General features: G+C 32.0%; 1 protein-coding gene across 6 annotated transcripts in view; it reads right to left on the bottom strand.

The window, feature by feature from the left end:
- Nucleotides 1-351: 351 nt before the first annotated feature.
- The window catches only part of LOC150109513 (guanylate kinase), a 117092-nt gene continuing 90026 nt past the window's right edge, over nucleotides 352-27417 (bottom strand). For 3 of the 6 annotated variants that reach the window (XM_090413425.1, XM_090413417.1, XM_090413434.1), the window contains exons 2-9: nucleotides 19353-19487; nucleotides 14842-14883; nucleotides 14509-14605; nucleotides 11710-11848; nucleotides 11495-11579; nucleotides 9986-10071; nucleotides 8445-8487; nucleotides 352-2236 (exon numbers count right to left, since the gene is read on the bottom strand). In XM_090413425.1, coding sequence (XP_090269551.1) covers nucleotides 2127-2236; nucleotides 8445-8487; nucleotides 9986-10071; nucleotides 11495-11579; nucleotides 11710-11848; nucleotides 14509-14605; nucleotides 14842-14883; nucleotides 19353-19487 — 737 coding nt within the window. In that variant the 3' untranslated portion in view covers nucleotides 352-2126. Of the gene's footprint in view, nucleotides 2237-8444; nucleotides 8488-9985; nucleotides 10072-11494; nucleotides 11580-11709; nucleotides 11849-14508; nucleotides 14606-14841; nucleotides 14884-19352; nucleotides 19488-21731; nucleotides 21917-23367; nucleotides 23658-24379; nucleotides 24523-27417 lie in introns of those variants that run through there. The other 3 variants (XM_090413451.1, XM_090413409.1, XM_090413444.1) reach the window with 3 other exon arrangements.

The raw sequence follows: 27417 nt of genomic DNA on the forward strand, positions 1-27417 counted from the left end.
AACTCCGGATTTGCGTAAGTCGGGGTATGACGGCATATACATATATGTGTGTGTGTGTGTGTGTGTGTGTGTGTGTGTGTGTCTGTGTGTATTTTTTTTAAACCATCTTATGTGATGCCTGAGGAAATTTCCATAAGTGTATAATGATCGGGCTATTTGAGCAATGTTATTTAGAAATAAAGTTATAACTTTTTTTTCAAATTTTATTGATGGACAAGTTTAAACATAGGATTGCTTTTGCAACTTTTTTTTTAATCAATTATTTTGTTTCCATTCTGAATTATTTTAGGGCCGTTTTTCACCTGTTTAAATGCAAGGATTAACTAAATGTCAAATATGAATCAAATTAAAAAAATGTTCAAAATACATTTATTTGTGGTACATAAACAACTTTACATCTCAACAGTAGAAAAATCATAAAAAACACTAGCACAAAGAGAAATAACTACTGTACATTTATACATTGTTACTGCCTTATAACACGGAATGCAATTTTTATAATTAAAAAAAAAAACTTCTTGGCATGTTGGTAAAATTAAGATACCATGTGCTATAAAAACTTGGGATATCCAAGGCTATGAGTTATATTTATACTAACAATTACAAATATCTGTAAGCAACACCAGAAAAAGCTTTTATACTTTCTGATCATTATGTAAAATGTACAGACCTATATGAAGTTCAATAGTTATTAAAACTAAGATTATGAATTCTTTCATGGTTACATGGTGATCAGAATTCATCATATAAATTATGGAAACAATTATCATGTTAGAGTAAAACTTCAGTTTAATATAAATCAAAATAATCGCTTTTTTTTTTCACCAGAGGTCAGACTAATAGTTTTAATGGTTGACCAAATCAATGCAACTTTAAGTATACCATGTAGAATGTAGTGCAGCTTGTTTCTTTGTATATATGTGTATACTCCAGATGACGACCTTAATGTGAAGGTCAAAATGTCAAGTGATTATTTTGGTTTATATTAAACTGAAGTTTTACTCTAACACAGCAGTTGTTTCCATAATTTATATAAGATTATGAATTCAAGGGTATGCCTTTCTAGCACATTTAAGAATAATGTTAACAAATTATCTCTAGAAACTTGTACATGGTATGAATATGTAATCGCAAAACAAGGCAGCAGGAGCTAAAAATAACACAGTCAGAAATACACATGCATATTAGATCAAAGTGTTATCAGAGTGCTTAAAAAGTTAAAAATTCATATCTGCCAGCTAATTCAAAATTAGTTCAACTTTTCAGCAGATTGTTAGTAAAATGCACATTTTAATGGTATATGAATATATTCACTAAATCTCTCCCCTCCCCTTCCTCTTTACAAAGCTTATTAGTGCACTCTGGTATCCTGTTTTAAAGTGCACACTTATATCACTACCAAGATACAAGGTGCTATCACAGTATCTCACATTAAAAGTGAAAATGCAACACAAATCAAGCAAGGTTATGTATGACTCACCTTGAAAAAAATAATAACATTAGCAACATAAGTGTTTCAAGGAATTTTTTTTCTCCCCTTGATACTACTGTAGCATTAAAGTCAAACAACAATATACTCTTCCATAGTAAATCTCTGGTTGTAACCTTGCTTGCAAATTGTAACTGTGTATCAATATATATATATTCACTATTTATATATATGTATAAAATTATAAATAAACACAAATTTTACATGGCAAATGCATGACAAAAAACTGTACACCGACTCTTTCTATACAACTATATAACAATTCATTTCATTTAATGAATGCAAGTGATGGAAAACATAAATTAAAAATGAAAATGGTAGATGAAGAAAGAAAAAAAAAATATTCTTACAGTTCCTCTTTAAACACTTCAAATCACTCATATAACAGGTTAAGAACCTGTTCAATAACATCCTAATAACTGCAAAGCTACAGTGTTAGAACCACACATAAGAAGAGATGCACTTGTATGTTGGACACGTAAACGTTCATCCTGTGGCAATTGCTCTTGCTTCCACTGGAGAACTGAATCCATGTCAAAGACCAGTGGCTTGGGAAACAATATACAAGTGCATGCTGTAGCCTCGAATGTAGGAGTCCAAAGCATGTCCAGACTGCAACATGATGCAACGAAATAAATTATGCCCGTGGTGAACCGGTATGTAGAATTCCCTGACGAGTTATACTGCTGCATAAACCTCTAGTTTCCAGCGATGATTCTCTTTTAACAGCACGCAATGCAGAAATGCCTGTGTAAAGGCTCTGATTAAGCATTTATATCAAAACTGTTTAGGATATAACTAAAATATTCTGAATGGAAAACTAGTTTATATTTAGTTAACTTATTAAAGAATGGCAATACATAAAAATCAATACTATTACTGAATAGCAAAAGTGTTTACTGAGGGTGTCAAGCTATCCTCTTTAATTGTAATAATGATCAGCTGATGTAGAACCATCATGGATTGTAGAAAACATTCACATAGTAATGACAATCAGAATACTTAATGCCTTGAGCATTTATACACCCACTATTTCCAAGAACAATAACAAAATGTAGAGAATTAGAAAAGAATGCATGTCCTAATTTAAGAATACAAAAGACAGCATGAAAATCATATACACTCCTATAGAAATTGCACAATACTTCAAATAAATCAGAATCTAGTCTTTGAGAATATAGAAGAGAGAAAAAAAAAAAAAAAAAAAGACTTTTTAAAGAAGCTGATGATTTATCTTAAAAATGTCAAAAATGTAGAAAAATCTCTTCAGAAACACAGTATCATTTATTTGAATTCTATATAATATTTTAAACATTTTTCCCCAATTATAAATAAAAGTAATATTCCAATTTTATAATTAAGATATTAAGTGTAGTTCTGTACTTTTTAACAGATTATAGTTTTAAATAAGCCCCATATGGGGTGCTTAAGGGTCAAAGCTGTATAACTGAGAGTAGACCTCCACATAGCCTTTAAAGGAATGCGGAGAACAGACCAGGACTTCTGACCTAATGTCCAATCCTCACTTTCTTGTGGTGCACCCTGTTGGATATCTAGTTGGATACTGAACGAATGAGGATGGGCTGGCAATTTGGGATTTAGCCGACCAAATTGTATTCTTATTGGTTAAACCAAAATAAAAAATGATGGTACATGACAAAATTTCATACCGGCTGAGGCGTCGCCCGGTTAAACAAGGCTCCCGTTGTTTTCGCCAGGGAACCAGGGCGAACAGCGAAAAGTCAGCTACTGGAACAAATCTGAAAGCACACCCCAACTCAACATCACCAGAGTTAAAGATCGGTACTATCAACGTAAGAAGCCTGAATGGCAAAGAAATGGAGCTAGCTGAGGAATTAGAAAAGTACCAGATCGACATAATAGGGGTGACTGAAACAAAAAAGACCAAAACTGGAGAGATCTTTCTGAGCAATAAATACAAAATGTTATATTCAGGCAATGACAATCAAGGAAAAGAAGGAGTAGCCATAGTATTCAACACAAAATACGAGGCTAATCTTCTTGAATGGCAGTCAGTCTCAAGTAGAGTAATGTGGGCAAATATGAGAATGGGGAACTGGACAATGAGACTTATTTGTGCCTATGGTCCCACAGAAGGTTCTACTAAGGTAGAAGTGGAGGAATTTTTTGAGGCTTTAGAAAAAGCAACTGACACAATGAAAAAGGAAAAGTTGGTCCTTGTTGGGGATCTAAATAGCAGAGTAGGAAATGATTGTAAGACATATAAAAATATTTGGGGAAAATTTGGAGAAAAGAGCAAAGCTAATAATAATGGCAAATATCTGTTGGATTTCTCCTCAGGACATGGACTGGTTATTACTAACACCATGTTCCAACATAAAAATGTGCACAAATTCACATGGAGAGAAGAGGCTAGGAATAAGAAAAGTCTCATTGACTATGTTATTGTTGATAGTGATGTTTTCTCCCTGGTGCAGGACACCAGAGTGTACAGAGGATTTGAAATTGGAAGTGATTACTATTTAGTCTTGAGCAGGATAAAATTGAATTTCATATTGAAAAGAATAACATGTAAGAAAGTTTTAAAGCAAATAAAAGTTGAGCAGCTCTCAGATGTGAACTGTAGACTAAAATACACAAAGATTATTGAAGAAAAAATGAAAGAATTTCAGAACAGGAATCAAACCTTGGAGATTCAGTGGCAAACTCTGAAGAAAACATTGATTGATTCTGCCAGAGAGGCATGTGGTGAGGTTGTGTGCAAGGATAAAAAAAATCAGAACTCCCTGGTGGACACAGGAAGTTAAAGAGGCAGTGAAGGAAAAGAAGAAAGCATATCAAAAATTCCTGTCAAATAAGTCAGCTTGTGCTTTTAGAGAATATAGAGACAAATGCAAGAATGCTAAACACTGTAAAACAGAGGGACGAATTCCCGATGATTGGAGTAGAGCTCTCATAGTACCCATATATAAAAAAGGAAATAAAACTGAATGTGAGAATACAGAGGTATTTCCCTACTGAGTGTTCCTGGCAAGATCTATGCAAGTATACTTGAGAAACAGTTGAGAAGAAAAGCTTGGTGAAGAACAGGCTGGATTCAGGCCAAACAGAGGCTGTCAGGATCAGATCTTCACTTTACGACAATTAGTCGAGAAAGCATGGGAATATAACAAAGATCTGTATTTAAGTTTTGTCGATTTGGAAAAGGCATATGATAAGGTGCCAAGAGAGAAGCTATTCAATACGCTGCAGTTATATGGTGTCGATGGGGCATTATATCAAGCAATACTTAGTCTTTATTTGAGTTGTAAGTCAGCAGTTAGAATTGAAGAAAGTACAGAAAGATGGTTTAATGTTAAATCTGGTGTGAGACAAGGATGTACATTATCCCCTCTGTTATTCATTATTTATATGGATCACATTATAAAGGAAAGTGGTATTAAACATGATATCAAAATTGGAGATGTTAATGTCAGCTCTTTGCTTTATGTGGATGATGTTATACTTCTAAATAAATCCGCTACAAGTCTGCAAGATTTTCTGACTAAATTGAATAGCTGTTGTAATAGATATGGTATGAAGATTAGCAATAAAAAGACAAAGACAATGAAAATAGGCAGAATCATTGAAAATGTCAACTGTATTGTGAGAACCTGTGGAACAAGTAAAACATTTCAGCTACTTAGGCACGATTTTTACTGAAGATGGTAAATTAAATATAGAAATAGACAACAGAATCAGCAAAGCTGGTATGGTAGGAAGTCAATTGAATAAATTCATATGGAATAAGAGAGAAATTAATCAAAACACTGAATTAGCCTTATACAAGACAGTGTTCAAACCCATTTTAACTTATGGATCTGAGAGCTGGGTCAGAAGTAAAACACTTGACCAAAGACTAGAGACCGCAGATATGAGAGTCCTGAGAAAGATTATAGGCGTGAACAGATGGCATCAATGGCAATATCATATTAAAAATGAGGATATTAGGAAAGAACTTGACATTGTCAGCATCCAGGAATGCATTAGCAGAGCTAATTTCAGGTGGTATGGTCACCTAAACAGAATGGGCGAGGAAAGATTAGCAAAACAAGTGTTCTCTGCCAAGTTGGCAGCAAAACGACCCAGAGGAAGACCAAGATATAGGTGGATTGATACGGTACAAAGTGCCTTAGACGATAGAAATATAAGATCTGATAATGTTGGAGTCTTGACAAGTAACAGACTGATTTGGAGGAAAATTGTAGATAGGAAGTTAGCAATGATATAATTTTTTCATGTAGTACTATCATATCCTGTACACCCCTTGTGAGTACATAGCAGGAATTTGATGATGATGATAAGCCCCATATTTTTAAAATGAAGGAAATTTGCTTGCCCTTAAATAACTTAGCATTTTAAATACATCCATGCAATATCATGTCTAAATCATTAAACAAAAAAGCATACCAAATGTATAGAAACAAATCTCACTGTAGCAAACACCATTAAGATGAATTTGTTCACTATAGCCAGAATTTTAAGAAAAATTAAGAGAAAAATATTTTAACGATCTTATTTCCACAGATGTATGATGAAACAGGAAAGAAATACTCAATTTTTATTCTCCCTTTTGTAAAATCAAAGAAATACTTGTTGAAGTATAAGCTGACATAAAATTCAGTATTAATACATCTTAACAGTAACATGCACATTTAAGTAGCTAAACTCCACCTCCCCTTTCCCCTCCATGCTTTAACCAAATAAAAGTATCTTTTAAAGATGCTCATTTTCCAATATAGAAAATGGAAATCATTCATCCTCTGTTAACAACAACAAAAGATAAATAAATAAAATAATCATTTCTGTTGTTTATGGTAATTTTGGATTTATGGATAAAATAACTAAGGCCAGGAGGCCAGTGTATTGTTATGTCTATAAACTGTGCATATTCATCTGGCCAAATTTCCTGTTTTTGAAGGATGAAAGTCCTGTATCTTCTATATCAGACCAGCTAACTCACATTCAGTTGAAGCCTTTATAAAGGTTCTTCATATTCCAGACAGAATTAGAATCCAGGACCTCCCAGCCATAGAGCTTCATTAATACTGAATGAGCTATAGAGAACCATTTCTTTATTTTTCTACTAATACAGAAATGATGACACTATTCTGCATCACAATATTTTCTCTCTCTCTCTGTTTTGTTTTGTTGATAATTTTATTACCTAAACTATCAATAAAATTATCAACAGTGAGATACTTTCAATCTGAATTCATTTGATTGAGTGATTAATCTCATCCATCCCTTTAGGATGGGTAGAGTCCCCTAATCAGGAGGTTTACAACGAATTTAATGAGGCCAGTTCGTCACTCCTTGCTGCATCCCCTAAGGGCAATACTCATGACAGTAATCCGTGTGTCAGTTCATGGGGCCAGTTTGCCTGTTCTGGAGAAAGAAAAACCCCCAGTTTCCAGGTGAAAAAACCTCCTACTCCAATACGAGACCAGCTAACTCACCTTTAAGGTTAGTTAGCAGGTCTTTTTAAGGCTGCTCGTGTCACTGACGGGAAGCGAACTCAGGTCTTTCCGACCAAAGGGCTTCGTCTATACCAACTGAGCTACAGAGGCTCTTGAATTCATTTGCTTGTCTTCAAATTTTAGTGGTTTACTAGTTTAAGCTATGAGTTTATGAATGCTTTGATGTTTCTTGAGCATTTATGATGCAACTACTGTAAGTAACTTCAAACTTATTGATTTGAAAAAGTCAAATCAGAGACTTTTTCAAATTCAAAAACAATCTTTCAAAAAGATTATTGTTTTTTGTCAATACAATAATCCTGGAATCTAAACAATTTTTTTGCTTCTTCAGATCTCTACTAAATAAGCAAGATGTTGATGTCCACTGGCTTAAAAAAATCATGTAAAAGTGAATTCAGTTACTTAAAAGGGAAATGCCTCAGAGTAAGGTGGACATATAATTTAAAACATCTAAATTCCTTAAAAGTAATTTGAGTAATGATGAATTGATTTTTTTTTTAAATTATATTGCAATCTCACATACCAATAATCTAAAAAACACATAAAAAATGTTTTTATTCTGTAAAAATCTTGCAAACATGCTTTGTATCTGCAGGTTATGCAGATGCAAAACATTCCTTTGCAAAAACAATTTTAATCAATAAGAAATATCAGCACTTTATCCATAAATAATTAGGAAAAGACAAGCAAGTGCTTTAAAAATTTATTAAAAAGATACCACATTGATATATTTAAGAAACAAATATTCTCAAAAATTTGAGAACATAAGGAATATAAGTTATGATTCACAATTCATGTGCATATATCACAGCACAGAAAGCACTACTTGCTACAAGAACTATAAACATTGTAATGACTCAAATACATATAAAAGTCATAATCACAATGTTGTACAAATATGTACAATGTATACAATATATTGTGTATATATTTACATATGCATATAATCTTTGCACATAATAACAAAGCAGTGAAGCACGCAGGGGAAAAAAAAACTACTGGGTCTTTCAAGTACTGCTCCCAAATGAATAAGAGAAATACTAATATTTGAGTCATTACACTTATAAATGTGCTTCCTAGAAGACTTCATAGTCACAGACAAAATGCACTTATATAAACCTGAGTTATAACAAAAACAAATAAAGAGGAAGCAGTGCCTACTGTAATAAATAAATGCTCCCTAGAGATTCCAATATTCCCTTAATTCCAATAAAGTGAAAAACTAATGTAAATAGTGAAAGACTAAAATTACTTTATCCTTCCTTTACACGTAAGAAGGTTAATAAAAAAAAAATGCAATAATAAAAAATAGAGAAACGTTTAGTCTTGGGTTATATGCATGCATAGATGTGAATGCATATACACACAGACACACACAAACGTTTAAAGTAGTACAGTATATAAGCAACAATTATTTAAATACAATCTGCAGTGCGCAAGATTTCACTGATCACCTGTTTGATCAACTTGTGTCTTTTTCTTCAGAGCTTCAATATCCTGAAAAAAAAGAAAGAGAAAATCAGTACCAAAAGATTTAGAGTATTTCTTTTAATAATAATCATAACAAGTAGTAAGCACTAACATGGTTGTTGATGCTTAATACTTGTTTGAAATTGCCAAAAACTAAACTAATTGAGAAAAACTGAATTTGTGCTTTAATAATGCTTAAACAGCATCAAATAGATCAGCTAATTTATTTTACATTTAGCAAAATTATCCATATTCTGTGTTGTTAAATATACAACAAGGATCACAACTGCTTTGCCTATTATGTAATCACTGTATCCAATTTTTTCAACAAATTACTTGGTTTGAAAACTAATGAGCAATTTTATGAATACTCTGAGAAAGTCTGGTCTGGTTTTAAATATGGCCAAAACAACTAAGGCAATGAGGCCAGTATATTATGTCTATCAAATGCATATATTCTCCAGCAGATTAGTCTGTTTTTCTTGGTGTATTTATTGGTGGTGGTTGGGTAAGATAACCAAGTTTCCAGCACCTGTCACCAGTATATGAGACAATTCATCTTCAAGTGAAATTCCCTTATAAAGGCTTATCATCCTAGATGGGATTCACTCAGGCGACTACGTGCCAAATATGGAGTCATCCCCAGGATTGAGATATAAATGCACTTTTAGAAAAGGAAATACTTTTATTGACCACGTTATGATAAACGAAATGTTTCACAATGATCATTTCTTTTATACAATAGACTCTCATTCACTATAGAAAATTCCTTGAGACCACAGGAATTTTTTTTTTTCCTTTCTTTGTAATAGTGGACAGTTTGCAAGTGAACCTCCTTCAATACACTATTATGCCCATGAAACTTTGGTGTAACTTTTGTAGTTTGTAATATTGAGCAAGCCTGTTATAATAATGTTTAGTATAGTGAGAGTCAATGATATCCAGACATGCCAACAATCACAAATAAATGTACACATATATACTGCAATCCAATCATCCAAATCAATCATTAAATCATCACCTATCTAAATTTTACTATCTCATCCATGCTATAGTTCACCAGAATAAGAAAATTAACTTTCTTATTCTAGAAAAGAAATTATTTCTGCTCTGCTAATAGTAAGGTGTTTAAAAGATATTTGTCACAACTTCTGATTATATGAAATGAAATGAAAGGTTTGCCTATGTCATATATGCTATTATTTTTGGAAAATTACAGGACAGCCTTAAGGTCAAAACTGCCACTGTCTCAACCATTCATAAATTTTTCATGCATGTGCTGTATAAAATTGGATCCACTATTAGAAATTTTGACAAATTGGTAATTTATCATGTGATGCCTAGTTTAATGAAAGAATATTACTTCCACTTTTAAAAGCATATTTTTATATATCTTTATTAAATTTTTTACTAAACATATATATGTCAATTTTTTAACTGTTCCTATCAGTAATATTCTTTCCAGGTATAACTGGATGATTCTAACTGCTGACTAAATACAGATTACATAAAGAATAACACTTACTTGTAAAAGGAAGTTCTTTAATCGTTTATAGGTTTCGTTTGCATCATCATTGACTAGAACAACATCAAAGTTACCTGGATTTTCACCTGAAAAATAAAATGAAAAGAGCATAAGGAGTTAGTCCAAAGAGAGAGGCTTATGAAAAAACTTTTCATTCTGCAAATATGAGGATATAATACTATTATATAACATAGTCCATAAACATTGCATATAGTCTGTCCTCAATTTATGATATATGCAACTTATGACCACTCATACTTAGAATGGCTATGCCATAATGTCCTGCAACACAAAGACCAGAGAGATGTCTTCAAGATATATTATTTAAGAAATGCTTTTGCACAGGCTATTGTATTGCAGAAAAGAAAAGAAACCTGTGCAGACTAAGTTGGGCATAATGTACAAATTATTAATAATGTCCACTCCTGCTGTCACCTCATCCCTTGAAAGTGAGACTAGACCTTCAACAATTTATGCATCTGGTAAACTTAAAATGCTCTGCTGCAATTTCTGAATTTGAAAATTTGCTGATGATGACCTAGCTACCCCTGCCTCTGCCAATCAATTGTCCAATTAATAAAGTAGCAGATCTGAAGAATTTCAGCTGATTCTCTTACCATGAATGAACAGAAGCACAGATCCTACACAAACAGTGTTCACAAATCAATGTGCAAGTAAGAAAATACATCGACACCTATGGCTAATCTTTTCAGGAGTACTATAAAATGGTGTTTTTTTTTTTATTTTTTTGCACTGATTACAACAAATGAATCTGCATTTTGCTGAAAATTTCATTTTGTCATCATAACTGCTGTGTGTATAAATTTCTGTTCATTCAATGAGGACAGAATGCTCATTCAGTCATGAAACAGAGAATACCCATTCAACTACCTAACCAACAACTGCTATTTTACTATTGATTATATAAAGAATAACTGCAATATCTTGAGGAAACAAGCCAAAATACTATAAAGATTTACCACACCATGTTTAAAATTCTTTTAGTAAAATAAACTTTTAGAACTACAGAAAGATTGATCAAAAATGTAGAAAACATTAAGGATGAAAAGTAATTTAGAGAAACTGAAAAAATGTATTGAATATGCTTTTAATTGACAAACTGTATTTTGAACTAAATCAACCTCCATTATTAAAACCTGGTCACTATATAACTGCTATTCATTTTTAGTATTGTTTTCATTTGAAAAACAAAACTAGAAATAATACCCAACTTCTAGTTTTAATTATGTGCCAAACCGACTACAAAAAAAAAAAAAAAAAAAAAAAATTTGTTCAAAGCTGACTGACTATGCAATAGGAAAAGAAAGCACTAATAAATAAATAATAATATGCAAGCCAAATATTTTTAATCTTAAAAAAAAAATGAGAGATTACAAGTGTAATGCAAAGATTATAATTAATACTTTTAAAAACTCACACTCCAAGGCTGAAATTCAAGGGAATTAAAATGTCATATTGAGGGGAGAAATGATAAGCAAATCAATTTACCATAAAGTAATTCCTCTTTAGCTCTAATAAGCCGATTCCGAATACTATCTTCAGTTTCTGTACCTCGACCACGTAGCCGTTTCTCCTGCAAATAAAATTAAAAACAATGAAGTTCTTACTTCAATGTTTTAAGAAGCAATGTTAACACTATTAATAATTTCTAATATTTAATACAAAAATGTCTTTAAAGTTACTATCAAGAAGTTCACACTTACCAGAACTGCCATGCTTGGTGGTTTGATAAATATAAAATGAGGATTCAAATCTGTCTTTTTGATGTTCTTAACTCCTTCAATTTCTATATCTAATATACATATCTTTCCTTGGCTCTGAACTTCTTGAACTGCTCTTTTGCTATTGAAATATAGATAAATAAACAATATGATCATATTTAGGAAGAACATTCAGTGATAACAAAATAAAATAACCAAATTAAACATGCTTCAGTTTTGGTTAGATTAGACAAGATTCATATGTGACATTAAGCACAAGCAAGAAATGCACCCAGAAATCAAAGTTTTGTAGCATATTTCCATGAAACTTCCACTTTTGCTATGAGTTGGTTTGGTATACATAAATTGCAAGCCTGCTTGGCCAAATTGTTAGCAGACTTGTTTTTCAACATGTTACAGGTGTAAATTCCACCATGGGCATGGATGTTTGTGAATGCCCTCAGTTAGGATATGAATTTCATCACCTGGTGTAAACCATCTCCCATCCTGCTTACTGGAGACCTGAAGTGTCAAAGTTCTATGTTTAGTATTTAGAGCAGGTTTTCTGGATTATATATAAAATAATTTTTTTTAAAATTTGTTCGTCCAATACAACCATTTTAAAATTCATTAATCTACCTCCACCCAACAACGTTAGTTGTAAACCTTATTTTTCGGGGGGGGAGGGGGGGGTGTCACATAAAAAATTAATTTTTTATTTTTTTGCAGCTCTATTTCAAAGATTATTTATATATTAACCCCTTAACATACAAAGGCGTCTGTGACACGTCTTTTATTTATTGCACCAAAATTGATTTTGAATTTTGGTTTCACATATAAATACAACCGAATATAGACGCTAGACAATCTTGTGCCTATTTCCTTTCAGCCGAGAAAAGTTGCCAACAGCGTGTATCGGCTATTTCGTGTGCATTTGCACAAATTCATCATTATTTTTCAAATGATGATGAATTTAATCCAGCAAATCACCCTCGCCCAAAAAATTGGCAGAAAAACTACTGCTTTCTGATTTTTAATTAGTACGTTAAGGGGTTAAAAAATAAATATACTACTAAATAAATAAAATCATCCAAGCAAATTCCATACTCCAGATTTAATAACTACTTTTTAAAGCAGTTTTTTTTTTTTTTTTTTTCAAATCCATTTGGTAACCTCATCTCAGGCATATGAATGAAAATGATATTAATAATGGAAGTGGGTATTTCCTACATGCAAACAATAGTGAAATAAGACACATAAAAAAACATTATTTACATACTTATTCAGAAACATTTTAGGTCAGACTGTATAAGAATACTTATGATATAGCAATTTTCCCATCAAAAAGTTGCAGAGAAAAAGCAAAAGTGAGCCAAGGAGATGTGCAAAATATAGGAAATATGTATGATAGTATCATGGAGAATAATAAGCATGAAATATGTTAAGTTATATACCTATAATTTTTTAGGTAGGAGATAAGTTTCATTCCCTGATACAAGACTACCAGCCTGCTTATTTGAGATCTTGGCTTGGAAAAAAAAAATTCCATGTTTCGTCTCTAGAGCAGGGTTTCTGGATTAATGAACTCTCAATCTACCATAATACCAATCTATGGCAAGTTTACAAGTTTTTGTGTATGAAATTCACAATAAAAAAACTAAGTTTGAATAAGGCATTAAATGTATAGACAATGTTTCAGTTAATGAAAGCTTCAAAGTTTGCAACTAAAGCAAATGTTCAGAGAATAAATGGAGAAGTTAGTTTTCTAATGAAGAAATTTGTTTTGAAACTGAACATTATATGAGCAAAAAGTTTATTCACATACCTATTCTCTAAACCTTTGATATTTCAACATGCCTTTGCAAGTTGCACCAAAACAAAAAATTCCAAATATTTCAGATTTTAGTAACAACTGATAAAGTTTAATACAACTATGTTACAATTAAATCAAGCATTACATTAAATGGATTAAAAGCAAAACAGTTGACCAAAGAGTAAAAAATCACTAATATTAACATTTAAGAATGTGTAAGCAGAAATACTCTAAGGCAGCAAGATCTTTTAAATATGTTGTGACAAAAGATTAGCAAATCAGGATTTATCATTTTTTCTTTACGTATCTTCAAGGGATGCACAGCAGTAATATGGTAGTCCATTATAAAGATTTCATTACTAGTTTCTCTCAACAACTTTCTTCTAAAGTGTATTGTTTGTCAGGTTTAATTTGATCCATTTTAATCTTCTAAAGCAGAAGAAAATCAAATGATATCAACCCAGCTATAACTTTGTCTTCTTATGGGGATTTTTTTCTAAAATTATTTGATTAAAATAGCTGTTTTGCTAATTTTTCATTTCTCATTCTGTTTAGGTAGTATCAATTAGCTCTGCTTACCCATTTTTCAATATTAATAATGTCATGTTTTTTTTCCTGATATCTTCATTTTTCACACACACAAGAGTATGTGAAAACAAAAATGGTAGTAACTAGGCATTGGGGTTGAACTATGTCCAAAAAATCCACAGCTATGAGGAATTTTGTTGGCTAACTTTGCGACACAGGAGGTCAGTGTGTTATTATTATTATGTCTGTTAGTTGTGTGTGTTCTTCTGGCTGGTAGGCACAAATCCCAGAGATGGATAAATGCAGTAACGTACCTCCCCCTCCCACTCGGGAAAAGAAAGAAGATGAATCAAATTAAAAAACTAGTAATGGATCCTTGATAATGTTGGACTACTGCAGTATCTTATATACCCAATGACAAGACAATCCTTAATAAGAAGGATTGGCTATATGGTACTTACCTTGTACCATATAAATTCCCAGAGAATTCTGCAAATTCTAAAAATTCTCCTTGTTTAATTGCCTTTTCCATTTCAGATCGTTCAACAAAATGATATTCTAAATAAAAAAATAAGAAGTTTTATAAGCTCTAGAATATAACTTTGAGATAGAAATTTCAAACATACTAAATTTAATATCTCAACTGCATACTAAATTAATATTAATAGTTTAAAATATTCATTACATTTCAATTCTGGCAGTTACTTTTATTGTTGAATCAATATTTTTTTTTAAAATATTATATAATATGATGACTGCAAGCAATTAATTTGGAAAAAAAAAAAAAAACTAACCTCTTCCATTTATTTCTCCTGGTCTGGGATTTCTTGTAGTATCTGCAAAAACAAATTTTTCTTTGATTAATAATTTAATTCTGATTAATTTTAGAAAAAAAAATATTAATTACTATCTTTCAATTCAGTTACAATCAAATAATATTTTAGGATTTTAATATTTTGCAAAAAAAACATTTAACAACTTTCAAAGTTATTATTTATTTAAATACATATTTAATGTTTCTTTGGATACTGTTAATTGTGAAAATGAAAGAATACACAGCACTCTTAGCATCGCATATAGAACAAGTTTTATAATAACAAATTTCCATAATTAACTTTGACATTAGGAATAATGTTTTTATTCTTTTACTACCTTCCCCAGATACTGCAAAATTCAGTTTTCATTTAATATCATTTCTTAATAGAACTTTACTTCTATCACATGAAGACACCTTTGATAAATGAACAAAAACTAGAAGATAAATCTGGAATCTGGGGGTGAAGGTGAATAGAGACATGAAATTTTGGGGACATTTTGCTAAAATTATGAGGACTATGGAAATATAAGGATTATGGATTATGAAAATTATGAGGATTATGGAAATGATGCAGAGGAAACTTTCAGTTTCCTCTGCATCATTTCCATAATCTGGTAGTAAGGATGTTGTAATTTCACTGTATAAGGCTTTGATCACACTGAATATGGATTAGTGTGCACAGATTTGGTTACCCAGTTTTCAAAAGGATGAAGATATGCTGGAAAGAGTTCAGAGACAACTGACCAAGGTGGTTTCTAGTATCTGGACGTTGAGTATGAAGATAGATTGAGGGAATGCAATTTGTAGAGTCGAGTGGATTTGAGGGAGGGAGCATGATTGAGAACATAAGGTAATAAGGAATTATTACTGGATTAATGTGGATGACATTTTTCATGGAATGGGTAGGAGAAGGAAGATGAAGAGGCCATTCCTAAAAATTGTATGAGGGTGTGAGCAAGGGGAGAGTAGGTTTGTGTGTGTGGAGTGTGGTAGGCACTGCCTGAAACTGTGACAAGTGCAGAGACAGTGAATGCATTAAAGTCACACACACACACACATGGTATGATGAGCTTTGTGTGTGTGTGTGAGAGAGAGACCTGTGATGAGCCTTTTGACTCTATGGAGGTCTGATGATAAAACTTTTGAATGTGCCATATTTGAAATACTTGCACTTTATTAAAAAAAATCAATTTGGTTTCCCTTTAGATTCTTTTAAAAAGAAATATGTTTAATATTTATCCTTCTATCACAAAATGATTACTGAGAACAGTAGTCATTTTAAGTATTTATATTTTCCTTAATATATTGTACTACCATCTGAAGCTACAATCAGACTTCCACATATTATTATTAAGAGACCTCCAGGAGTCAGGAACTCATCAAAAGAAGCCAACTATTCATGCCAGCTTTCATACCAGTTCTTGAATTCATTCATGCTACTTGCAAACACAACATCCAACAGCAATCCATTTCAATCATGCACTACTCTATGAGAAAAATCTAGACCTAACCTCCCTTCTTGACAGCATTCATTCTCAACTTCCATGGATGCCCCTTGTGCCTTCCCCACCCTCCATAAAATGAAAAATTCCATCTGCTGAAATTCTTTATAACCCTTTCAGAAGTTTGTAAGTCTCAATCATATCACCCCTCTTTTCTCCTGTTTGCTAGTGTCTACGGTCTATAAATTCTCAATCTGTATTCCACAATCCTGATATCATTTTTTATACTCTCCTTTGCGCACTCTCTCTCTCTCTCCAATGTATCAGAATCACCACGGAAACCAGGAGACCAGATCTGTGTGCAATAGTCCAAGTGAGATCTAATTAAGGCTTTGTAAAGAAGCAAAATGATATCCATAGAGTGTATCTTTACATGTGAAAGTTCATTTCAGAATTGCAATTATTCTCTGAGTTGTATTTACAATTTTTGCTATATAAAGTTATGAACTTCAACCTCCTATCTACTGAAACTACAAGATACCTAGCCGCATCAGTTTCTTCTATCATAATCCCACCAATATAATACATTGGATATCTAATCACACCAGAGTGCATGGCTTTACATTTATTAACATTGAAATGACAGTCATTTTCACATGCCCGCAATTTCAGCCTATTCAAATCATTCTGCAACTACTGCCTATCATCAGCAGCACTCCTGATTACCCTACCTATCTTTGCATCATCATCATCAGCTAATAGCTGTATGTCACATGTCAAATCCTACCGAATGTCATTAATGTACAGATTGAATAACAATGGACCAAGGACTGATCCTTGAGGCACATCACTGGTTACCTTGAATCTTGTCGATTCAAACCTCCCATACACGACTTTTTGATATCTGTTAGTTAGCCATCCTCTTATCCACACTAATATCTTATAATCCAATCCCATATTCTCCAATTTATGCAACAGTATTATATGCTGTATTCTATCAAAAGCGTTAACAAAATCCAAAAGTATTCTAATATCGAAACATCTATCCTAAATTTTTGTCAATGCTTCTTAAAATTTACTACTTGCTCTAAAAGAGCTTAAAAATCTAGTCATCATAATTATGGCATGGTTAACACCATTTCTTGATATCTGAGTTTCACTACAAATACAAACATGAAATTTCATTTTGCTTCTCAAGTAAGAAAGGCTAGCAAAAGAGAATGCCATTCATCATATATTTAAATTATCCCACTTAAAATAAACAATTTTAACAGTTTCGTTATGTTACTATTAAATTCTGAATGAAAGGAATTATAATATAATAGTGTTTCATTCAGGATATAACATAGTCTGCCATTCCCTGAGCCGAATTTGTTCATCAGACAAATAGTAAATTATTCACTTACTGATGTATATTCCATAATTTTAAAATAATTGTATGTTCTAATAGTTGTTAGTTATTTATTCTGTACTAATTCTTTGTAGAGCATATATATATTCTATGTGAACTGTGCACGGAAACTCAGAACTTAGTCCATTTATGTAAACCATTGCCAAGGACATAGCCAGTATAACTGAAAATAAAAGAAAATAATGCTGTATGAAATTATGAAGTTATCCGCCAGAGTACATTTTGGCACTAGTCACTATGCCGAGCTAACAAGGTGACACGAAGCAGATTTTGGCATGAAGAAGAAAGGAGGAGACATGCGGTGTTGAATAAGGGGAGAAACGAAGTGCAAACAATAGAACCGGGTTGAAAAGACAAGGGAGCTCTCTGTTTTTCTCTTACTCTTTCACAGGCTATTATTCGTATCCTGATTCTTATTCCCTCATCTTATAAATGTGAAAGACGAGAGGTATGACAGGGTTGCCAAGGAAACCTAAAGGATATTCTTTTTAGAGCGAAACAGGCATGTATTTCCGAGCCAACAAGACCATTATGGTGAATCTCGATCCTATCAAACTAAAGTGACCCAAGAGAGAAAGCTATTGAGAAGCAAGGAAGCGTTTTCCAGAACACATGATAATAGGCAAAGTATATCAACCGTCCCGGTAAGGAAATCCTTTCTATGTCTTTTGTGGCTGTAATTACAATAAAAAGGAAGCGTATTGCCATAATAACAGTTCAAGTCTGAATGTATAATTTTGTAAAGCTTGTTCCAAGAGAACATGATATAAGTTAAAGACTGATTTACTAAGAATTACACTAAAAGAATGATAGGACTTTAGAATTCCTTGGTGTATATTTAACGAAGTGTGCTTTATATATCCTGAACAGCTAAACAGAGTCAACATTTGAAGCACATTCAATAGATAACCTTGTCTAAAAAGAAATTTGTGCTTAGAAGCTTTTAACAATAAGAAGGGTAGAAATCTATATGTAAAAAAATCTAACCGTGCTCAGTGAACAGCTAAACAGAGTCAACATTTGAAGCACATTCAATAGATAACCTTGTCTAAAAAGAAATTTGTGCTTAGAAGCTTTTAACAATAAGAAGGGTAGAAATCTATATGTAAAAAAATCTAACCGTGCTCAGTGTACTCTACAGTGAAGTTAGTATTGTCTCAATAAGAACTTGTTTATTTCATAATCATATTACATATGTTTAGAATTTCTTTGATTAATGTAATTTCATATGTGAATGTATTAAATGTTTCCATTTGTTTTGAATCTTGTGCTTGCCTGATTTCATTTCATCGCACCGCTCATCTAATAGTTCAAATCTAAGTGGGGACCCTATTTAATGAGAAAGTAATATAAGACTAGAGAACCACGACTGTTATATAATTTAAGGATAAATGTATAAGGAGAGTTTCAATCTGAATTAGGTTATGTAACATTGTACTTGCTGATGATTGATTCCACAACATTGTTCATATAAATGTGAACGCAGGGTGGCGCAGTTAAAAATAAATTTTCTTTGTGTTCAAAAGTGGAGTCAGTCAACAGCCAGAACACACAACGGAGAAGAAAGACGTCACAACACTACCAACTTAAAACAATTACATTATATAGCTTGTAATTATTAATTATTTTACTTACGAGAAACACTAAATCCAAAATAATCACCAAATTCGTCCATTAAATACTTTAAAAGAGTAGTTTTGCCACTGCCTGATGGTCCACATATTACTAAAGGTCGGGCAAAAGACATCTGAGATAACCAGCGTATACCTCCTGAAAAATACAAAAACATAAATAATATACTCTCTAAAATAGTTAGTCTTATATTTTTTAGGGATATGATTTTTGCAGACTTAATCTCCAAAAAGAATTTCATGCCAATGAATATTACTAAAATAATATATTCTCTAAACCAATACTGAAAGCATTTCAAAATATAGCAAATTAAGAAAGAAAAACAATCAATTAAATGAAGGTATTTGTTTCTCTAGTCATTATTGCAATGCTGTCCAATAGTATTCGTATTTCACACTCAGTCATCTTATTCATTATATGTAATAGTAGATTTTAAACACAATACTTTTTAATATTTTAGGATATTAGCATATGGCAATTTTAAGAGCAGATTTAATATATTCAAAGCAATAACAAAAAAGTATAATAAGGTAACATTATGAAAAGAAAAAAAAAGAAACATCAATTTATCACATGGCAAATTGATGCGGCTATGAATGGCAAGTAGAAACAATACTGGACACTTAATACCATAATAATACACTTGTGTGAATATGATTCAAGGATCACAAAATGTATATTTAGCTGTGCTACACCAGCCAATTTAAATCAATGTTGAAATGAAGGGCCAAATTTCAGTAAAGATCTCAAACTTTGCCAAATTCTGTCCATCCAGAATAGCCACATTATGTGCTTATAGATATAAAACAAGTGATTCTAACAGATGTTCATCCATTTTGTAACATGTATCTAAATGTTTCATCTACAGAATGATAACAAGATTAGGACTGACACTATTTTAGAACAAGACTAGGACTGACAGTGGTAAGAAAGTCCTTTGTAATTAATTAAAGAAAAAAAATTCAACTAGTCAAAATCAATTATGTGAGTAAATGACAGTCTGGAGAAGATGATGATCACTAAAGTTGATGTAAGCAGGAGAAGAGGAAGACCAAGAATTAGATGGGTGGATGTAGTTAAAGAAGCAACTGGAATGAACTTGGAAAATCTGAAAGATATGGCCAGGAACAGATCTGAATGGAGAGTGTATGTTCACAGAATCGCCAGAAGTCAAAAATGACTCGATGGAACATCACACACACACACACACACAAAAATCAATTATAACTGTCAAATTTTGTGAAAGATAAGAGGAAAGAAAGTGTCAAGCTTCTGAAGATATAGAATGTATCTATAACATCCAGCATATGAAAAGAACAATAATTATAACTATCTCACATAAGGAGTACACAGACTACTCATATGAAAAAAAGCTTTTTTGTTACTGTCTCATTCTCTTCTTAGTCATTATTTTATTCTTATTATGGAATTGGAAGACCAAAAATATCTGTGATCCTACTTTCAGGAAACTAAGAAAATAACTAGATGAGGCTATGGAATGATTTCAATTAAAAATATTTCCAATTAAGGGAATTAAAAATTTTTTAATATTTTTAATTCCTTAACATAATTTGTATTATGTACTTAATTTTGTACACACACACAAAAGGTGATTTATATTTAAATCCAAATATATATAATATTTTTAATTAAAATTTATATTTTAACTCAAAATTTAAAAATAGTGACTGTTTTAAATAGTAACTGCTATATTGCAAAACAGGATTCTGTTAATTGGACAATTAAAAAGAAACAATTGTATTTAGGCTTCAAACCAACATAAAGAGATTTATATAACTAAAAGTAAAAAGTTAGAAACCTGTATTTAAGGCTAAGAAAATGCAGAACATTCCAAGAGATTTCTTAATTTAGTAATATAAACTATATCAATATTTTATTAAGTTTGAATATATATATATATATATATATATATATATATATATATATATATATATATATATATATATATATATATATATATGTGTGTGTGTGTGTGTGAATTTTAATTTTGTGTTTCAATAAAGAATAAGAGTTCACTGAGAGATATTTAAAAGCTAATAGTCTAGTCATAACTTCATATGAACACTAATAAACAAATGAAGTCTGCTGCAATATTTAAATATAATTAGTTTATTCAGTCATGTATTCTGCTTTAAAATTATGAAAATCTTAATGAAAAAAAAAAGTTTTTAAAATCTTCGAAATGCGAGATAGTCGACCAAAGACTGGTATAAAAACAAACTACTTGACCTATGTTACACCATGTTGTAATCACATGTGCAATTCTAAAAGTTCATGATAAATGTTATTAAAAAAAAAAAAGAAAAAAAAAACATATAGAACAATGAAATAGTGTGATTACAAAAACTCAAGTGCTCTTACGTTGCATTCTGAGGAAAATCATATTGCATCATTTATTCTGAGAAATACAGTTACTTTTATCTTTATCTGAAGTAGGCTGAATGATTTAAAACACTTATCAGTTCTCCTTTATCACTTTCAAGTGCTTAGCTATCAGTTTGAAGAGGGTCCAGGTCCTATAAAAGCAGTGAAGAACCAATTCACGGGTTTAGTAGTTGTCTCTTCAACTGCTCAAACCATCTCCTTTCACTTCCTTATTTCTACTTCCATTTTCTTGTGATTCTAATATATAATTCAAACTAAAATTTTATTTGTTGAAATTAAAAATGCAATCTTGAATGTTATTTATTGCAGGTTACTTATATACTTAATTTGATACCTTTACTATAATACATTACTAATCTGTACTACTCTCAGAATTTTGTGTGATAAATGAAATGTTTAACATATTCTTTATAATAGCAATTAAAATTGTTTCTGAAAAGAAAAAAAAAAAAAAAAGGATACTGAATATTTTAGAAGAAAAAAAAACAACAACTTGAAATAACTGATTTTAAGGTCAACATTTCAAGCAGGTAAAGTAGCACTTATATATTATTGCAATACTATACATTTGTGTAATGAGTACAGTTCATTGTATAAAAAATATTAAATTGGAGTCATTAAGGTTGTATGTTGTAATATAAGATGATAGTTTCTAAATAGGTATTTAGTATGTTTAGCTTATAAAGAATAGAAAATACTACACTAGTGCAAATATTTTTTCCCATTAAGCTACTAATAATTTATTACTGTAATATGATCATATTTTTGAACAAGAATGTTGCAAAAAAAAAAATAACAGTAGTCAATACTACATATTATTGGATTGACAGTTATATCTTAAGTTGATCAAAACAGACAACAGTTGAAACTAAGCTGAAAATTAAAATTTCTTCTCTTTAGTTTAAAACTGAAATAGTAATAAGGATATGATTAATAGACTATTTTAATAATATAAAATGAACTCATAGGATTATTTATTTAAGTTACTAATAGTAGAAATTCAAATTTAATCCTTACTTTTTCAACCTAATTATGCTTCTGTTTTGACCAAATCAATTTAAAAAATAATGAACTTATTAACAGAATACAGAATAACTGAAAAAATGTAAGCTACATTTTTTCAGTATCTATCAGCCTATACTGGATCATTAAGTCTAAAAATACTAAATTAAAAAAAACACCTCTGAACTAAAAGAAATAAGAATATTCATTCAATTTCTATACATACAATTGTTTTTTAAAAAAAAATGAAATAACCCTATAAAAAGGGTAGGACGAATAAGAAACACTGGATAAATGAAAATATTTTATACCATCCTCCCCTCCCTATAACATCTTCCACACAAGAAACTCATTTTGTTAAACAAGCCCTCTGTATAAATCCCCTTCATCTACATACAATTTATTGGGGAGGGAATAATAAGAAAGAAAGGTTACAACATTGCATGAAACTTTCTGGGGAAAATCATTCTAAACACTCTTTGAGGAAGTCCTGAATGTAGTTTCTATGAATCTTGTTTACTAAATATTGATGTTTGGTAACAGCATTTGCACAGTATCACCACACACACACACACACACACACACACACAAAACAGTACTACCACGTTACCTATAAAAATCCCATTTCTGGGATAGCGACAGCTCAATAGCGTGGAGTCTTTCATGGCCACCAATGGTACTGGGTGGGGCAACAACGTGGAAGTCATCGTGCTCGCTTTGAAGAAGTTGCTGAAATTATGGAGACCCCTATCCTAACATCCTTTTTATCTTCATCGAAGTTATACGTGACTCATGGATATCACGTGATTGACACGCACACGCCTACGGGGTTATCACTTTCCACGTTTCAAGCGGGTCAAAGTGAAAAACGTGTGCTGTATTTCCGCCGGCTATTCTTATAACGATATGAAATCTTAAAACTAATCTGAAAGATGGAGGTTAACTTCATATAGTTTTTACTTCATAATTTAAGAAACGCGTGGGTGGTCACATTCACGTTCAGCACCCTGTTATCAATAATCACGTGTAAATAAAAGGGGAAGGGCAATCCCAAGTTGATGTCAACAAGAAATAAACCGACGATATATAGCATTAGCTATTAATGAACGATAAACTTTAGAGACCTATTTTTAGCAACACTTTTATCGTACTTGGCCCAATTAAAACGTGCAGGGCCGTTAACTTAGCACAGATCAATACTGTTATCCTTGAATTGCTGCGAACGCGATTACATTAAATCATTTGCCGTTAAATTTACGAATATATTGGTAAATATAAATTGGATTTTAGGGATTGTATTCTTGGTCAGTAATTTGTGACTTATATTTTGACTACTTTGACAGATATGATTCTACAAACAGAGGCTGTCTTTATTCCAGAAGCCCCATTTGCAACAAGCAATAATCAATTTCTCCCGTAAGTCTTTCAGCAAAAATCAGAATGCCAAATTGAACTGGGGAGTGAGAATGCTGACAAATCAAATCTCTATCATGTTATACTGCCTACTAATGGATCCGTCAAAATTTTGTTGTCGATACGTTTGAGGTAAGCTATGCGTCATATGAAAAATAAATAAAATACACATATACTGATTTTCTGAAATCTGCCCAAATAACTCTCACCTTTCCAACGAGCAGGATAAAACGGATTCTAACTAAAAATTCTTGATGATGCCTATTAACGTAAAATACAATTAAATGCACGGATTATGATTACGCTGATGTTTCTATCTTATGACGTACGCTGATGCTGCTTTTATGAAGCGAAGCTATAGGAATACACCTGCTACATCTGCCACTAGTCGATGTAGCTGTCCTTACAGAACATGGCAGCTGATGACATATAATGAGAGTGGGCGCTAGTATCAGTTTTTATTGCTGCATATCGATAACGAATAGCGAGGCTCTGCTCTCGGATGACAAAGAGAAGAAGGAAATTAAACTGTCGTCAAGAGAGACGAGCAAAAGAAAATGATGTACTCCAAGTTTTTTTTTTTTTTTCGTTTCTTATTGATGTCGAGCACGAACTCTAAACCAATGGCAACAGCATGTAATCCAAGTTGCCTAACATGAAACGTACGAAATAGTCTTCATTTCGAAAATTTTAAGTTTCACAATGTAATAAATTGGTAGTTCTCAATGTAACATTCACGCGCGCGCACGCACACACATGAAGCATTTTATTGCACTTTCCACTATACGGATGAAGCAAGCTCTGAAAAAATAACTAGGAGGCAATAGGTGAGCGAATTTAAAAATAGGGTTAATTGCATACACATCAGATAAGTCTCAGGGATCGTACAGGTTATCGTTAAGATACATCTAGTTATAGCTTCCTGACGAAATCAGTAAGAAAATAAACACGTGGGTTAAAGTAGCGCTCTCCCTCTGCACATAACGTATTTATATTGTAAAATTAAACTTCAGATTTCACATTACATTATGTGAATGCAACTATTTGTGCTCGGCATAACTTAACAAGCTCAGAATTTAAAAGACATTTTGATTTACTTAAGACCTCTTACGAAGTTTTATTGCACAGGCACAACTTAAAACTGTTGTCGGAAACACAACACACGCGCAAACCTCTATGTTAGACAAGTGGTTTATTCAAGGGTTTACAGCGACGAAAGCAAAGTGCAGGTAAAGGGATTGGGCTGCAGTAAAAACAAAGATGAAAAGAATATAGAGAAACAAGAAATAAAGTTAAATAATAACTTCATGCTTTTTAATAAGCTCACCAGTTATTCGAAATAGTAGATAGCTGAATCGAATTTCAGAAAGATCTAGTTCGTGATAAGCTCAAAAAGGTGACTAAACCGTAAGATATAGAATATGAACAAAAATAATATATTCAGGACTCGTAATACCATACCAAATGACGATGCATATTCTTTAGTTACTAATTTTTTTCATCATTCAAATTTTATGAGTGTTGTAACTTTTACTTGTATTACCATTTTAGAAGAGAGAAGTTTTCTTATTTATGCCATATAACTAAATGACTGCCAATCTATATCGCACCAACCAAACTGCAGCAAGGAATCGAGCATACATCCACGTATCCGCTCTGAGGAACTCGAAAAATGGTAATATCTCCAGCTGTATATTAAACGTTTGTCATAATATAGCCTATTAATATAAGGGATTCCTACTCTGTTATCACAAATGAGACACATCACAATTATTCAGTTTTCTATTAAAATCGACAATGCCTTCAAATAGATCACTAAAGTAATTAGTTCTTTCTGATAAGCTTCTTTACCCCGTTTGAAAACATGCTTTTATGAACTAAATCTTTTGGTTTTTAATATATTTGATTATTTCTACTACAAAGATTCATGGCATTGCAAACTTAGCAGGAGATCTAAAAATAAATACACCTGGTCGTCGACTTACGACCTATGTGACTTACGACCGTCCGCACTTACGACCACAAAAAAAAAAAAAAAAAATAATAATAATAATAAACCAGGCAGCTGCGCGTACGATAACTATCTCTCACATACACTCAATCGCTTTCAAGCATCTGTTGCGTGTGGTGTATTAAGTAAAATTCAACTGAAATACTACCCATAAAATGTCTAGTAAAAGGAAAATGCCTTCATCTACAGATACGCCAGCTAAGAAGTCAAGGAAAACTATTGATTTAGAGTGTAAAATGAAAGTTATCCAGAAGTATGAAGGCGGAAAGAAAGCGAATACGATAGCACGTGACTTGAAGTTATCACATTCCACGGTATCGACGATACTTAAAGACAAAGAAAGAATTCGGGAAGCTGTGAAAGGTTCCGCACCTATGAAGTGTACAATTTTAACCAAACAACAACAATGGACCCTAATGTCGAACGATTCACAAAGGTTGAACGTATCATTCAAGATGCTGTGCGTTGTTATCGTGAGATATATGAAGAAAAAAAAAAAAAAACTGTTCAAACAAAGCTCAGCATGTTCCTCATCAAGAGAACATCTCCTACCTCAACCCAAGAACATGACCCTGACGATCCACAACCCAGCAAAAGCAAAGATTAAAAATTGATTTCGTAAATTTCATTTGTATTAATTTTTACATTAATTTTAGATTGTATTTTTCTGTTTACAGTACAGTATTATTTTTCACTGCATGTACAATATACATGATTATAAATTTAAAAGACTATAAAAATAAATTATAAAGATGATAAAAAGATTAGAAAGGTTAAAGAATACTGTTAATAAATATATGGCCGACATACGACCAGATCGACTTACGACCTGTTAGCCAGAATGGAAGTCGGTCGTAAGTCGACGACCGGGTGTATTTAAATAAGCATCAAGACTAGTCTAAAACACAAATAAATAACTCATCCTTCTCCACACTCATTCATAAAAATGCATTACAATATCTCAAAGTTATGTAAAAAAAAAAAAAAAACAACACTAACCCTTCCTTATCGCAACTTTCACATACACCTCAATCAAATCATCTCTTAAACTATTCAAAATTAAGTGGATATTGAATACCACATTATTTCTTAGCCGAATAAGAAACTCAAAGATAGGAAATCTAATGTTTCATGCCGAATATAGAAAACTATATAAAGATCAGCGAGTCCAAGCGTAAGCCAACACCTGGTAGTGCAATGCTAGGGCGACTCGTAGTAAAGGTGGAGTAAGCCCCG

This window comes from Typopeltis vanoorti, chromosome 2 (assembly GCF_054136105.1).
Source record: "Typopeltis vanoorti isolate ZY-2024b chromosome 2, IOZ_Tvanoo_1.0, whole genome shotgun sequence".
Taxonomy (NCBI): Eukaryota; Metazoa; Arthropoda; class Arachnida; order Uropygi; family Thelyphonidae; genus Typopeltis; species Typopeltis vanoorti.